The following is a 14,766-nucleotide window of genomic DNA, read 5'->3' on the forward strand; positions in this document are numbered from 1 at the left end:
TTGCCACTGCAGTGGGCACTGGGAAGACCCCCGTGCTCAGACACTCACGGGGCAGAGACCCCCAGAGCTCAGACACTCACAGGGCAGAGACCCCCAGAGCTCAGACACTCACGGGGCAGAGACCCCCAGAGCTCAGACACTCACGGGGCAGAGACCCCCAGAGCTCAGACACTCACGGGGCAGAGACCCCCAGAGCTCAGACACTTGCTGTTGTGACCTCTAGGCTTCCCCGGGTGTTGGGTAGCTGAAGCCCTGTTGAGGTTGTGCCCCTGGAGAGAGCGGTCAGTGGTGCCGGCCCGGCCACTCCCTCGGGCTTTGGGCTCCTTGGCCAGCTTCTGTCCGAGGTCGCTCCCTCCGCTCTGCCAGCCTGTTGGGCCGCGGCCTGGGCCTTACTGAGCTCTTGGTGCAGGGGCCAGGCTGCACCCGGGCGACCCCACGGCCAGACCCGGCACGGCCCCAGACCGGAAGGAAGCAAACCTGACTGAGCCGGTGCCGGCCAGCCCGTTTCTCCTCCTGCGCCGGCAGACCCAGGCGGGCCGTTCCGGAGGGCTGTCCCAGGCCCCTGCGCCAGCCAGGCCTGCTCCCGCGTCTCCTGTCTGCTGGGAGTGTGCAGGCACGGGGAGGGGCCCTCGTGTGGCCTGCGGGGCACCCAGGGGAAGCCCACTCCCGGGGCCCGCGTGTCGCCTGGCCAGAGGTGAGCGGGAGTCAGCGGCAGCTCTGGGCCCAGGCAGGGCCTCTGCTGGCCGCGGAGCAGCGGGGCTGGCGCCGTGTTGAGGCCGCCCCTCCCCCAGGCACACGGCCCTGACGTGGGGTCCCTCACGCTCGCCTGATGGGGCGGGTGGGCACCCAGCGCAGAGGGCGTTTCCTTGCTCGGCTGACCCGTTCCGTGCTGGGCACCCCTTCGGTCCCCCGAGCCCCGCCAGGCCCTGAGCTCAGAGCCAGGAGTCGGCCCTGGCTGTGGCCTGGTGTGGCCCAGAGAGCATGGAAAGGGAGAGATGCTTACGTGCGTACATGTGTGAGGTACATGCGTGCTGTACATGCGTGAGGTACTTGTGTGAAGTACGTGTGTGAGGTACGTGCGTGAGGTACTTGTGTGAAGTACGTGTGTGAGGTACGTGCGTGCTGTACGTGCGTGAGGTACTTGTGTGAAGTACGTGCGTGAGGTACGTGCGTGCTGTTTGGCTGTCGGGCCCTTCCCTCTGGCGGGGTTCCCCCAGGCCACCGTGGCTGCGCTCCGGGCTTCCCTTATGTCCAGGCGTCAGTCCTGGCAGGGCTGAGGGTCGCTGGGGTGCCAGGGGCCAGCGCTCTGCCATCATTCCCGTCCTACCGGTGTATTTCTGTTACTTCTGTTCCATTTAAGGGATGTTCCCATTGCTGAATACAAAGTGTCTTTGAGAAACCACGATTCCACATGTTCCATCCGTTGCTGAATACAAAGTGTCTTCTAGAACCCTGGGCTCCTCCTGCTTCTTCTAGGGAGCCCCTTCCTGTGCCTGTGTGCGTGGGGTTTGGGTTTCTCAGCAGGTGCTCACGCAGCACTGCTCTCCCAGAAGGCCCTTGCCCTGGGCCAGGCGGGGCTCCTGGGCAGCCCTGCAGCCCTGCGTCTGCCCCCACCCCCACCTCTGCACTCCTCCCTGTGCCTGACCCGTTGGCCTGTCCCGGCGGGCCTGTGTCCTTGGGCTCAGGACAGTGCCCCCGCGCCCACAGCCCTGCTCTGCCTTCACCGGTATCAGGGGAGGGCTGGGCCTCGAACCCTCCCCCCAGTCAAGGCCACCCATGGTCATCTCCGTGGCTGTCCGGGGGTCGTTTCTGCCAGGCGAGTGCAGGTTCGCGTGCAGGGCCCTGGACTGTCCCGCAGTGCCAGGCCTCGCCCGGCCGCAAACCAGCCAGAGTGGTCGTGGGCCCTCTGCCACACCGCGCCGCCCCGGGTTTGAGCCCCGAGCACTTCGGGGGAGTCGGGCATCGCCCCTGAGCACTGCCAGGTGGCGCCTGAAAACTAAGACCAGATTCTCTTCCCTGAAGCTGCGCAGTCAGTCGCTTGAGGGGTCCCTGGGGGGTAATTACTCCCCCGGGAAGCCTGATTGCCCCTGATTACAAATGGTTAACTTTGTAAACAAGTGGAAACTGGTCCCGCTGAGCGTGCTCACGGGGAGGCGCTGATAGTGCGGCCTGGACCCTAAATCTTCAGGGAAGAAAATTTCTATTGATTGATGCCGGTATTTATTGGGTCATAATGTATTTAAATTTTCTCTAATGCACGTGTGAGTGATGTTGGCTGCACTTGGTGTGGGGTCTCGCCCACGCCCCCGGGAGGCTGTGCATTAGTGGGGCCCTCGCCCGCATTTACCACCCGTAAATCAGCCCCCCGACGGGGAATAAATAAACAGCCCCGGGCGGTGACATCATCGTGAACTTTTTTCCAGAGATAGAAGCACCTGGGTCCATTTAAGCCAATTAAGTTCAGGATATTTATTGAAGGAAATCTTTTATCATATTTGAATTTTCTTCGAAATGGCTTTTCCCCCTTGCTTTGGAATATTGATTTAATTGGAACAGAATACCTATAAATCAGATGATTGGATAATGTGATGGTCGTATATTTCATGTTTTAATTAACAGTGTGAGGCTTGAGTGTGGCTTATAATGCTGCATTTCAGTGCGACTCCGCGCACACCCGCTGTCAGCGTCCCGCTCCGCGTGGTGTCCTGACCGCGTGTCGGGGCGTGACTGCTTGTTCCGTGTGTTCTCTGGCCCGGGTCTCCTCCAGGGATGCTCAGGGCACGCGGGGAGCCCCACGGGATGCCGGGGATCGAACCCGGTCAGCCGAGGCAAGGCAGGTGCCCTCCCGCTGTGCTGTGGCTCAGCCCCCCTGGGGGCTGTTACACCCACTCCTGGGACTGCAGCCGCCTCTCCCCCGCGGCCCACAGGCGCTGTCCCCCCCGCTCACCTGGGAACGGCCGGGCGGACAGCCCCTGATCTGGGCTTCGCTGTCCGAGACTCAGACCTCCCACAGCGTTGGTGTCACAGGTGTGCCTGCCCGCCCAGAACAAGACGCGGTCGCAGAGACAGGGCCCTGGGGCGGGGGGTCCCGCCGCTGAGCAGTACTGACCCCTGCCAGTACCCGAAGGACCACGTGTGGCGCTGCCGGCCGTTTGCTGGTGGGCAGTGCAGTGGGTTCCGGTCCCTGGACGTCCTTGCTCCAGCCACGGGGGTCACGGCTCTCGGGGCAGGCTGGTGCCCTCTGCTGGGTCCTCCTCCTCCCCTCTCCGGCCACTCGGCCATGTCCGCACGTCACAGGAGGCCTGAGCACGAGGTGCAGCCGAGGAGGAAGTGGCCGAGTGTCCGGTGGAGCAGATACGTGTGGGGTTATGGGTGGAGGGAGGCCACATCCCTGCGTCTCACCGTGTTCCCACATGATGCCCCACGGGTCAGCGAGCACTGAGGGGGCCTGCGGAGCAGAGCCGGCCATCAGACGGCCCAGCTTGGCCGTGGAACCACGTGCAGGACCACCCTCAGGGCCTGCTTGTTGGGGCCGGGCTGTGGCCGGCCCGGACCTGGGACCGAGAGGCCCCAGCTGAGTGCTGCCCCTCCCCACGCGGTCCTTGTCCTTGCACTGCTGTGGGACCCTCTCCGGCCGCTCTGACCGGGGGGTGCTCAGTGCTGTGTCTCAGCCTCACCTCTTGGCTCCCGGGGAGGGGCAGCGTGTCGGGGCAGCAGCTCGCGTCCCGTGGGGCCGCTGGCCCGAGTCTCAGCAGGGAGCGCGTTCCCGGGCCTGGGGGGCCGCGGCGGCAGAGATGATGAGCCGCTGCTGTCAGGGCGGCTTAAGGCAAGGCATGTCCCATATAGTTTTTAGATTAAGTTATAAATGTTCACTTTAGAACTACCTGGAGATTGATAGAGATGCATTTGAAAAGCATTATTTTTTTTTATTGATTCTTAATGTAGTAAATTACTGGAGTTATTTGGCAGCAAACAGAAGTGGCCTGGGACGTGGCTCGCATTTATTCTCCGGATAGCACCGCAATCTGCATTAATTGCATTGCGACTGCACTCACTTATATTAAAAGGCTTCTACTATAATTAATCCTTTTTATTTCAAATCATTTTGGCACAATTTCTAGCTATAAACACTCATAAAAGACCGACAGCTAAAAAACACGGCCCAGGTTTTCCCATCGCCTCCTGCCCTCCTCCCTGACAGGTGGTTATTGATGTGTTTCTAGGAACAAGTGCGGCAGCTGCTGAGAAGGCCAGTGTGAGAAATGCTAAGTGGATTATTTTGCATAAAAAATAGGCAGTTTTTGAAGTTGTGTAATTAACCTGTGTTTAGAAAATACCTTGATTTATGCCTGCATTTGTATCTCGGTTGCATACATTATGGAAATTTAATTTACAGTCCATTTAGCTGATGCCATCGTAGTTTTTAGTGCTATCATTTATTGGTGCTTGTATATTAAATGCTCTAAAGGTATCAACCTGCCTCATATAAAAAATTATACGTGTGCATTTCCATTTAATGAGTCACAGGGGGGTTAGTTTAAAATTCAGGTGGCTCGGGTCTGGCCAGCAGACCTCACGGCCTCGTCGTCAGTGGTGCCCGAGTGGCCGGCAGTGACCTCTGCTATCGAACCCGAGTGATTTACTCCCGAGTTGACTCCCCAGCCCCCTCGCACCTGCAGCAGCCGCGTCTGCAGGGCAGGGGTCCGCAGGAGTCGTCGTCCGTGGCCGAGTCACGGGCTCCCTAAGTGCACGGGCCCATCCGTCTTCGCTCTCCCCAGCGAGGCAAGCGGGAGCTTTCCCAAGCCCCGCGCGCCTGCCGCCGGCACTGCTGAGTGCTGGTCTCGCTTTATTACCCGCGCCCTCATTAACAAGCCCTTTTTTGCCATCTTTTCAAAATTAATTGGGTCATCACGAGTCTCTAAATCAGAAATCAGAGCCGCGGGGATAGTACTTCAGTTTCCCGGCAGAGAACTCGGTGGTCCCGGCCGCACGGGGGTCACCCAGGTGTGGTTGGGCTCCCGACGCTGCAGCCTCACGGCTGACCGGTGTGCAGGGTCCCCTGTCTGCGCCCCCGGGCTGCACCGGTGAGGAGGAGGAGGGAAAGGTCCCAGCCTGCGTGTCTGCCCGTGCGTGCGTGTCTGTGCCCATCTGCATGCATGTCTGCCTGTGTGTGTCTGTCCCCTTGTGTGTGCGTGTCTGTCTGCCTGTGCTTACGTGTGTTCCCTTGTGCGTGTCTCTGCCTGTGCTTGTCTACTCCTGTCTGCGTGTCTGTGTCTGCGTCCATGTGTGTACATGTCTGCACCTCTGTGTGTGCATGTGCCTGTACCTGTGCATACGTGTCTGCCTGTGTATGTGTCTGTGTGCATGCATGTCTGCCTGTGCATGCGTGTCTGTGCCTGTCTATGTGTGTCTGCCTGTGTGCGTATGTGTTTGCCTATTTGTGTGTTCTTGTGTGTCTGTGCCTGTGTGTGTGCATGCGTGTCTGCCTGTGTGTGTTTGTGCGTATCTGTGCCGGTGTGTGTGCGTGTCTGCACCCGTGTGCGTGGGGAGGGGGTGCTGGGCACAGGCCTCCCAGGGGCAGTGCCTCTGGCCCACTTGCCCTGCAGAAGCACAGCTCCACCCGCTGACACTCCGCCAGCACCCCGGCCGCAGAGCCCAGCCACCCAGGCCAGCCCTGGGACTCGGCCCACGTCGGAACTGCCAGCTGTCTCCGGCCCAGTCTCCAAGGCCTGGGCCTCCCTCGGCACTGGGCCTGACCAGCCCGGCCTCACCTGTGTGCCCGCCGCCCCTCCCCGTCCCCTGTGGCTGCAGAGGCAGCGGGTCGGGGGGGCCTGGGTGTGGGTCCAGGAGAGTCCACGGCCGGTGCAGGCCAGCCATGGCAGAGCCAGAGTTGGGCACCTGCTGTGTCCAGCCCCGGGCAGGGCAGGGCAGGGCAGGGCGTCTGGCCTCACTCTGGCCCCTGCCTGCGTCCCCCCAGAGAAGGCAGGGACACAAGGGCTCAGCACCTCGGAGTCCCCCTCAGTCAGCCAGAGAAGTCGGCCTGAGCGCAGAGCCAGGGGTCAGCCCCGAGCACAGAGCCAGGGGTCAGCCCTGAGCACAGAGCCAGGGGTCAGCCCCGAGCACAGAGCCAGGGGTCAGCCCCGAGCACAGAGCCAGGGGTCAGCCCCGAGCACAGAGCCGGGGGTCATCCCCGAGCACAGAGCCGGGGGTCGGCCCCGAGCACAGAGCCGGGGGTCATCCCCGAGCACGGAGCCGGGGGTCGGCCCCGAGCACGGAGCCGGGGGTCGGCCCCGAGCACGGAGCTGGCATTGGCCCTGACACCGGGGTTCTGCCGTCCCCGCAGGCCCTGTACGAGAACATGCTGGTGGAGCTGCCGTTCGCCGGCTTCTTCCTGTCCAAGCTGCTGGGCACGAGCGCCGACGTGGACATCCACCACCTGGCCTCCCTGGACCCCGAGGTGTACCGGAACCTGCTCTTCCTCAAGAGCTACGAGGGCGACGTGGACGAGCTGGGCTTGAACTTCACCGTGGTGAACAACGAGCTGGGGGAGGCGCAGGTGAGGCTGTCCCCCCGCCGCCCTGCAGGGAGAGGTACGGGGCGGGGCGGGCGGCAGGAGGGTGTGTGCGTGTCCCAGGGCCCCCACCCGGCTGCGCTCGACTGCCCCAGTGTCCGTCCACCGCCTCCTGGGCCTGGCCGGCCGAGTCCCCCAGACCCTCCCGCGAAAGGGAGTGGAGCCGTCGGCGCTCGCCCTGCACGCCCCTGCCTCTCCGAGGGCCGCCTTGGAGGCCTCCGCTCAGGCCGCTGCAGGGAGGGTCGAGGCCTGCCGGGACAGGCCGCCCTCCACCCGCTGCCCTGGCCTTGCCAGGGGCCTCGTTTCCCCGGTGAGCCCCGCCGGGCCGAGGGAGGAGCGTGAGCAGGGGACGTGCTTGGGGACGAATCGGGAGGGCTGAGTCGCTGGTCCAGGCCTGACCGAAGGGAGGGAGGCCTCCCAGGGCGCGGCGGGGCCGGGGCCTCCCGAGTGGTGGCCGCGACTCGCCCGGCTGCCCGCTGGCGTCTGTCCCCAGGTGGTGGAGCTGAAGGCGGGCGGCAAGGACATCCCGGTCACCAGCGCCAACCGCATCGCCTACATCCACCTGGTGGCCGACTACAGGCTCAACCGGCAGATCCGCCCGCACTGCCTGGCCTTCCGCCAGGGCCTGGCCAATGTGGTGAACCTGGAGTGGCTGCGCATGTTCGACCAGCAGGAGATCCAGGTGCGCCGGGCGGGCGGGCGGGCGGGCGCTGCTGGCCGGGGGTCGCCGCGGCCGCCACACCTGGGCCCCGCCTTGCTCTTGCAGGTGCTGATCTCCGGTGCCCAAGTCCCCATAAGCCTGGAGGACCTGAAGTCCTTCACCAACTACTCAGGTGCGAGGCGCTGCCAGGGGCAGGGTGGGCGCACAGGTGGTCTGTCCGCAGCTCGGGGAGCACTTGCCTGATGAGGGCTGACGGGGCGGAGCAGGGCGAGGGGGTGCTCTGTTCCCGTGCTCGGGCCGCAGCCGGCACCTGCACATACCTGCACGTCCCACCACACCCCTGCACGCATCCACACGTGGACACACATCCCTGCACACAGCAACCACACCTACACACACCTGTTCACACACCTACACACACACACACACACCTGTACACACACCCGCACACACACACACCTGCACCCACACCTACACCTACACACACCACCACACCCCTACACACATCTACACGTGGACACACACCCCTGCACACAGCAACCACACCTACACACACCTGTTCACACACCTACACACACACACACACCTGCACACACACCTACACACACCACCATACCCCTGCACACATCCACACGTGGACACACACCCCTGCACACAGCAACCACACCTACACACACCTGTTCACACACCTACACACACACACACACCTGCACCCACACCTACACACGCACACCTGCACACACACCCGCACACACACACACCTGCACCCACACCTACACCTACACACACCACCACACCCCTGCACGCATCCACACGTGGACACACACCCCTGCACACAGCAACCACACCTACACACACACACACACACCTGCACACACACCTACACACACCACCATACCCCTGCACACATCCACACGTGGACACACACCCCTGCACACAGCAACCATACCTGCACACACCTGTTCACACACCTGCACCCACACCTACACACGCACACCTGCACGCACACCTGCACACACCATCGTGACTGGGCCCTGCCCTGCCCTGGGGAGTCCCTGCCCTGCGCCGTGGGCAGTGGCCGTGACGAGTCCTCCTCCCCAGGGGGCTACTCTGCGGAGCACCCGGTCATCCAGGGCTTCTGGAGGGTCGTGGAGAGCTTCACGGATGGGGAGAAGCGCAAACTACTCAAGTTCGTCACCAGCTGCTCGCGGCCCCCGCTCCTGGGCTTCAAGGTAGGCGCGGGGGCCCTGCCGGGAGCGCCCGGTTGTGCCCGTGGTGCCGGGGCCAGAGCGCGGCCTTCCAGGGCCCCACAGTACCGGCTGCTGACCCCGCCGGTGTGTGCAGGGGGTGGGGGTGGGCCACACCCAGCAGTGCTCAGGGCTCTCCTGGCAGTGCTCAGAGCACCCTGCGGTCTCAGTGGAGCCGGGCGCAGGTCGCTGGCTTCTGGGGCTCCGCCCTGCCCTTCCTCAGGCCAGCCGGGCTGCCACCAGCACTGTGTTTGTGTTCCCCTGGGCCCCAGGCCAGCGCTGGGCACCGCAGGACAGGCCCTCCCTGCCGTGTGCCGTCTCCCGGGAGCTCTGCAGGGCGGTGACTGGGCCGGCCGAGCGCTCGCTGCCCACAGCACCCACGGGAGTGAGCACTCTGCAGCGAGCTTTCCTCTTCAGAAGGAAGTTCGGGGGCCAGCCCCAGAGCACTGCTGGGAGACCAGAGCCGGGCGAGCTCCAGGAGGGCTGAGTGTGGACCCTCCTGTGAGCCCCGCCGGGCCCGGGGCTGGCAGTGTCTGGAGACCTTGGTTTGCTGGACCCCGAGACCCCGCGACCCTGCTCCCCCGCTGCCTGGGCGCCGCCCAGCGCCATGCTCGAGCTGCAGGCTCCGCCTTCCGGGTCACCTGGGGAGGGTGGCGTGGGCCTGGGACACGCTGGGCGGGTGTGACCTTGCCCACCCCTCTCGGCCTCGCCTTGCTCTGGCCTCAGCGCACGGAGCAGCCGTCCCTGCACGTTGGGTCCAGGAGGCTGATCGTTAGCGCCTGGGGGGCTTTCCTCCCCCTCCCGCCTCCCGGCTGCCCCCCGCCCTTCTGTCCCGAGACGTCACCTTTTCCCTTCCCGTGAGCGTGCAGTCGGGCGACTGCGGGACGGCCCTCCTGTGCCCGGACCCTGCAAAGGCCCGAGCGGCTCCATGGCGTTGACGGGCTGTGCTGGACCCCTCAGAGCCGCACCCCATTCTCCAGAGGGGCTGGACAGGAAGCACAGACCCCAGGGCCGTCCGTGCCGGCCTGTCACCACGGCCCGCTGCACCCCACACCAGAGCCGCTGCTGCTCTTGTAGCTAGTAGGACAGGGGCGTCCCCAGGCCCCTTGGTGTCCAGATCCTGGGTGTAAATTTCCAAATGAAAAGGCACCGTGCAGGGGCTGGAGCGGTAGCACAGCAGGGAGGGTGTTTGCTTTGCACGCGGCCGACCGGGTTCAATTCCCAGTATCCCATGTGGCCCCCCAAGCACTGCCAGGAGTAATTCCTGAGTGCAGGACCAGGAGGAACCCCTGTGCATCGCCTGGTGTGACCCAAAAAGCCCCCCCACCAAAACAATGCGCAGTGCAGTGGGCCCGAAGGCAGGGCTCTAGCATTCGGTGGCCGAGAGCCGCCTCCCCAGGCCCGTCCACAGCAGCGGTGGACGATGGGCAAAGGACGGGGGATACTGGGCCCCAGGCTGGTCGGCAGTTGGTTTATTTCTCTCTCCTCCCCGGCGTTGTCCCGTCTCTCCCTCTACTGCCCAGTCGTAGCTGCAGCTTTGGTCGGAGTCCCAGCCATCGGAGTCCCATCACCCTGGTCCCCTCCTAGACCCTCGTCCTCTGCTTCCAGCCATCGTCGGCTCTCGTCCTCCTCGAGTCCCAAAGTCTTCAAAGTTCCCTCTGGCCTGCAGCGTCCCGGCCTCTCACCCCCTGCGGCGCAGTTCCGTGGGGCCCACTGAAGGCGGGGTTGGACATGGCCCTAACAGCCTCGGGAGGGACAGCCTCTCCTTCGGGAGATGGACCCAAGGGCAGAATCCCACCCGAGGGTCAGCACTCCAGGTTGCTAGGAGACCCGCCCTCGGGCGGGATTCCGTCCAGGGCGCATTGCTTCCTCCTTTGCTCAGCTAGTCGTCCATTTAAACAGTCGGTAAATTTACTTCTTCTAGCACTCCTGGCAATGTCAGTTTGTGTGAGCACAGTAAGAGATAGATTGAGCTTACAGTTACTGGAGCGATAGCACAGTGGGTAGGGTGTTTGCCTTGCATGCGGCCAACCCGGGTTCGATTCCTCCATCCCTCGCGGAGAGCCTAGCAAGCTACTGAGAATATCCTGCCTGCACGACAGAGCCTGGCAAGCTCCCCGTGGCTTGGTATTCGATATGCCAAAAACAGTCACAACAAGTCTCATAATGGAGACGTTGCTGGTGCCCGTTCAAACAAATTGATGGACAACGGGAGACAGTGCTAAAGTTTGGCTCTTCCTGGGGGCATCTCGTTCTATTCCAGACTATAGTCCTCAGGCCAGGTTAGTCTTTCCTAACCCCAGCAGGATCCTCATTCAGTTACTTCTTTTTGGATCATGACAGTTTATTCATGACTGTGCTCTTACAGTTAAGTACTGTTGCGCTTTGGCCTGGCCCATTTCGATGCCAGGGTAACTCACAGCTTGCCCTTGGTCCATCCAGTCCCTCGTCGGGACCCTGCTTTTGGGGTGCTAGGAACTAAAGGCAAGTCAATATGGGTGCCCAGGAGTAAATATTATTTTGGAGTCAGTTAACTCCGATGTTACAAAGCGTAGCATCAACTGTCTTCCTGTGTCTGTACAAAAAGGTCGTTGCTGAACAAACCATTCAAGTGACATAAAGGAAAGAGAAAGCAATGCAGGGTTATTAGTGCCTGGTGGAACTGGGTGTGCCTCAGGGGCACTGTTGTGGGAGTAGCTCAGTAAACCTAAGCTCCCTGCGGGACGGGCAGGGATACTCCAAGGTCACCCAACACGAGGGCAGGGGGCAGGGGGCAGTCCCCAGGCCCCGTGGTGTCCAGGACCTGGACCTGGGCAGGGCTCTCTCCTCTCGAGCCGCGCTGTCAGGTGGAGGTGTCCACTGTTTCCCCACCCGCCCCGATGGCCGCGTGGCCCTCCCTGCTGCTCCCACGGTGCCCAGCAGGGGGCGGCCCTCACGCCCTGGCGGCGACGCCCTGTCTTCCAGGAGCTGTACCCCGCCTTCTGCATCCACAACGGGGGCCCGGACCTGGAGCGGCTGCCCACGGCCAGCACCTGCATGAACCTGCTGAAGCTGCCCGAGTTCCACGACGAGGCCCTGCTGCGGAGCAAGCTGCTCTACGCCATCGAGTGCGCGGCCGGCTTCGAGCTGAGCTGAGCCCCGCCCCGCCCGCAACCAAAGAGGGAGCCTGGCGTGCTCCGGCCCCCGGGGGCCAGCTCGTGGGCGCCTGCGCAGGCAGCGGCTCCAGAGGCAGACGCCCGTCCCCTCTCTCCGTCCGGTAGCCGGGAGGGAGGGCGCAGGGGTGCCGCCCGCCCTCGCCTCCTGGACTGCAGGGCAGAGTCCCCACCCAACCGCACTTTACCGGGCTCCCGCAGCGCTCCCTGGACTGGCGAGCAGTGCCCCCTCGAGGGGCAGGGCAGGGCGGGGCCCGGCCCTCCGCGCCCCCGCGCCCCCGCAGCGCTGGCTGGAGCAGACGGCACCGTCCTGTCCAACGCAGGGCTCCGGACGACACTTTGAAGACAATGACCATTATCAGAACGAAATGTATAATTTCTTAACTTGAATAATAAATTCCGTGTTCAGTGCTCTTTGTAGATACCAGAAATAAAACAGTCGGCGTGTCTGTTTCAGCCTCGCGGGCTTTCTGCTGGCTGGTGGTTGGCGGAGGCCGGCCGGGCCTGACCCTGGGCCTCTGGGCTGGGCTGTGTGCTTGCATGTTCTCGGCTGAGAGTCGGCTTCAGCCTTCCTGTGCGAGGTTGTGTCACACCCTAGCGTGGCCCTCGCAGCTGCCTGTGGCCCCTCACGCCCCGCTCCCTCCTCGGGCTGTGGTGATGGGGGGGTGGGCGACCCCTGCTCCGTGCCCGGCTCTCCAGCCTGGCTTCGCCCATGACCACTCTGCGCTCTGGCTGGGAGGGGCAGGCTCTGGGGTCCGTGGACCCCCTAGGCATTGCCCCCCCAAGTCCTTCATCTTCTCGGGATGTTCACCCACCCCCACAAAGCCCAGGGGGAACCCTCAGCTGTGGGGGGGCTGCCGGGAGCTGAGGACAGGGAGCAAGGGAGGGGCCCGGCCTGGGTGGCAGGACGTGCACGCAGGGCAGACACCGGCTCTCCGGGACCCCTTCCTGCAGCCGTGGGACGTGGGCAGGGGCAAGAGGCTCTGGGGACCTGCCTGGAGTGGCCAGGACGGCTCACGGGGCGAGTAGTGGACGCCCTCCTGCCTTCCACCCCTGAGCCTGCAGGACATGCAGAGTCCCCCAGTACCCAGCCTCGCAGTGGCTCAGGGTCTCGCAGACCAGGGCCCATCGACACGTCGGTTCTGAACCACCGCAGGGGTGGCTGAGGCTCAAGCCTGCCACCGGCTTTGGCGAACATCACCGTGCCGGACACTGCGGCCCCCGCTGGCCAGTTGCCCCAGACGCTGCAGCAGACAGCGGCCCAGTGCCGGGGACAGGCCCGCAGGGGCCCTGGGGGCCGCGCCAGCCCCCTGCTTTGCACTGCGGTGTCTTGGGGCTCCCAGAGCACTATGTGGACAGGAGCGAGCACCTGTGTGTATGAGTGTGTGTGTGTGTGTGTGTGTGTGTGTGTGTGTGTGTGACTGTGCTGTCGCTTTGGTCCTGGCTGTTCCTAATGGAAGGTGAGTTCATCCCTTCCTGAAGGGTTTCCCGGCTGACACCTTAGCGGTGGCCTTGCTGCCCCCTGCCCAGGCCCCAGCAGCAGCCCTCCGCCCACCGCTGCCAACCTCCGGAGCTGGAAGCGCAGGGAGATTCATGCTGATGGAGGTCAGAGGTCCGGGAGCGGCCAGAGATGACCACGGCTGGCACTGACCAGAGATCCTCCCTCCTGCGTGAGTCGGGGCCCGGGAGCACCCAGAGGCGGCAGCTTCCGGGCGAGGTGGGGAACTGGGGCGTGTCCCTCTTGGCTCTCCTGCAGGACCCTGCGGGGCGCTGGCCACGAGCTGTTTGCAGCTCCCCACTGGAAAAGGGCTCACGCCACGTGGGAGCCCAGGGTCAGGCATGATCAGGTCAGACAGGCGGGGAACCCCCACACCACTGCTCTGCTTGGGCAGGTCAGGGTCCAGGTCTTGAGAGGCCGGGGCGGGGGTGCGGGTCCCATCCTGCCGATTGGGCAGAGGCCAGTCCTCCAGAGCTCGCTAGGCCTGTGAGGGCCTTGGCTCCGGCCCCGGGCCCCTGGCCCCTGGCCGGCGATGCTGGAGCTGCCACCTCGGCCGCCTTCTGTGCCCGGTGCAGCGCTGGAGTCCGGACAAGGCCCAGGGTACCCTCTGGGTCCTGGCCACCTGCCGTCAGAGCCCTCGGGTGTTCCTGGTGTTCCTGCCCTACCGGCTTTTCACCGGGTTCCCGGTTCATGTGGCGCTGTGTGTTCTGAGAACACGGATCTCGGCTTCCCCACGGCGTCTGGCACCTCGCTGTGTGTGTGTGCACGTCCTGGGAAGAACCACGCCACAGCACTCCAGCGCGTGTCGGGCCGGGACAGTGGTACAGTGGGGAGGGCGCTTGCCTGGCACTCGGCCGACCAGGTTTGATCCTGGCACCCCAGGTGGTCCCCGAGACCCACCGGGAGTGAGCCCCGAGCACCACCAGGCGTGGCCCTGTGTGTCCACAAAAGAGGCGGGGCAGCGGGGCTCTATCTCTCCCGCCACTTCCCCACCCAGGGAGGCTGATGCGGATGGGCAGGCGGAGGAAGGAACCAGTGCCAGGCTGGTCATAGCAATTGCAGTTTATTCCAATCTCCGTTCCCCTTCTGCTTCTGTCTCTTCTCCCTTCTGCTTCTCTCCCAAGCCCCGCTCGCTCTCACTTCTTTCACCTTGTGCTCTGCTTCCGTGTCTTCCCCCTGCTTCCGTGTCTTCCCCCTGCTTCCGTGTCTCCCCCCTGCTTCCGTGTCTCCCCCCTGCTTCCGTGTCTCCCCCCTGCTTCCGTGTCTCCCCCCTGCTTCCGTGTCTCCCCCCTGCTTCCGTGTCTCCCCCCTGCTTCCGTGTCTCCCCCCTGCTTCCGTGTCTTCCCCCTGCTTCCGTGTCTTCCCCCTGCTTCCGTGTCTTCCCCCTGCTTCCGTGTCTTCCCCCTGCTTCTGTGTCTTCTCCCATGCTTGTGTCTTCTCCCTCTACTTCTCCTACTGTGTTAGTTTATACAGCAATCACATAGGATGGTGACACAAAGGTGGGTCGGAACATTAACACATCAACAAAGAGAGGTAAGACCACCCCTCAAGGACAAACTCTCATCTCTGGAGATTACTCCAGGTTACTAGGAAAACTGTTTAAGGGTGGGATCCAAACAAGGGTGTGTCACTTTCTT

The 14,766-nt window shown here is 63.5% G+C and overlaps 1 protein-coding gene across 3 annotated transcripts in view; it reads left to right on the top strand.

Annotated features, from left to right (window-relative positions):
• Positions 1-12,080, top strand: part of UBE3C (ubiquitin protein ligase E3C) — a 37,516-nt gene extending 25,436 nt beyond the window's left edge. For all 3 annotated transcript variants that reach the window (XM_055131136.1, XM_055131149.1, XM_055131144.1), the window contains exons 19-23: positions 6,344-6,556; positions 7,065-7,253; positions 7,338-7,404; positions 8,334-8,464; positions 11,444-12,080. In XM_055131136.1, the coding sequence (XP_054987111.1) occupies positions 6,344-6,556; positions 7,065-7,253; positions 7,338-7,404; positions 8,334-8,464; positions 11,444-11,614 (771 nt within the window). In that variant the 3' untranslated portion in view covers positions 11,615-12,080. The remainder of the gene's footprint in view (positions 1-6,343; positions 6,557-7,064; positions 7,254-7,337; positions 7,405-8,333; positions 8,465-11,443) is intronic.
• The last annotated feature ends 2,686 nt before the right edge of the window (positions 12,081-14,766 follow it).

The sequence above is a fragment of the Sorex araneus genome, chromosome 1, assembly GCF_027595985.1.
Source record: "Sorex araneus isolate mSorAra2 chromosome 1, mSorAra2.pri, whole genome shotgun sequence".
Taxonomy (NCBI): Eukaryota; Metazoa; Chordata; class Mammalia; order Eulipotyphla; family Soricidae; genus Sorex; species Sorex araneus.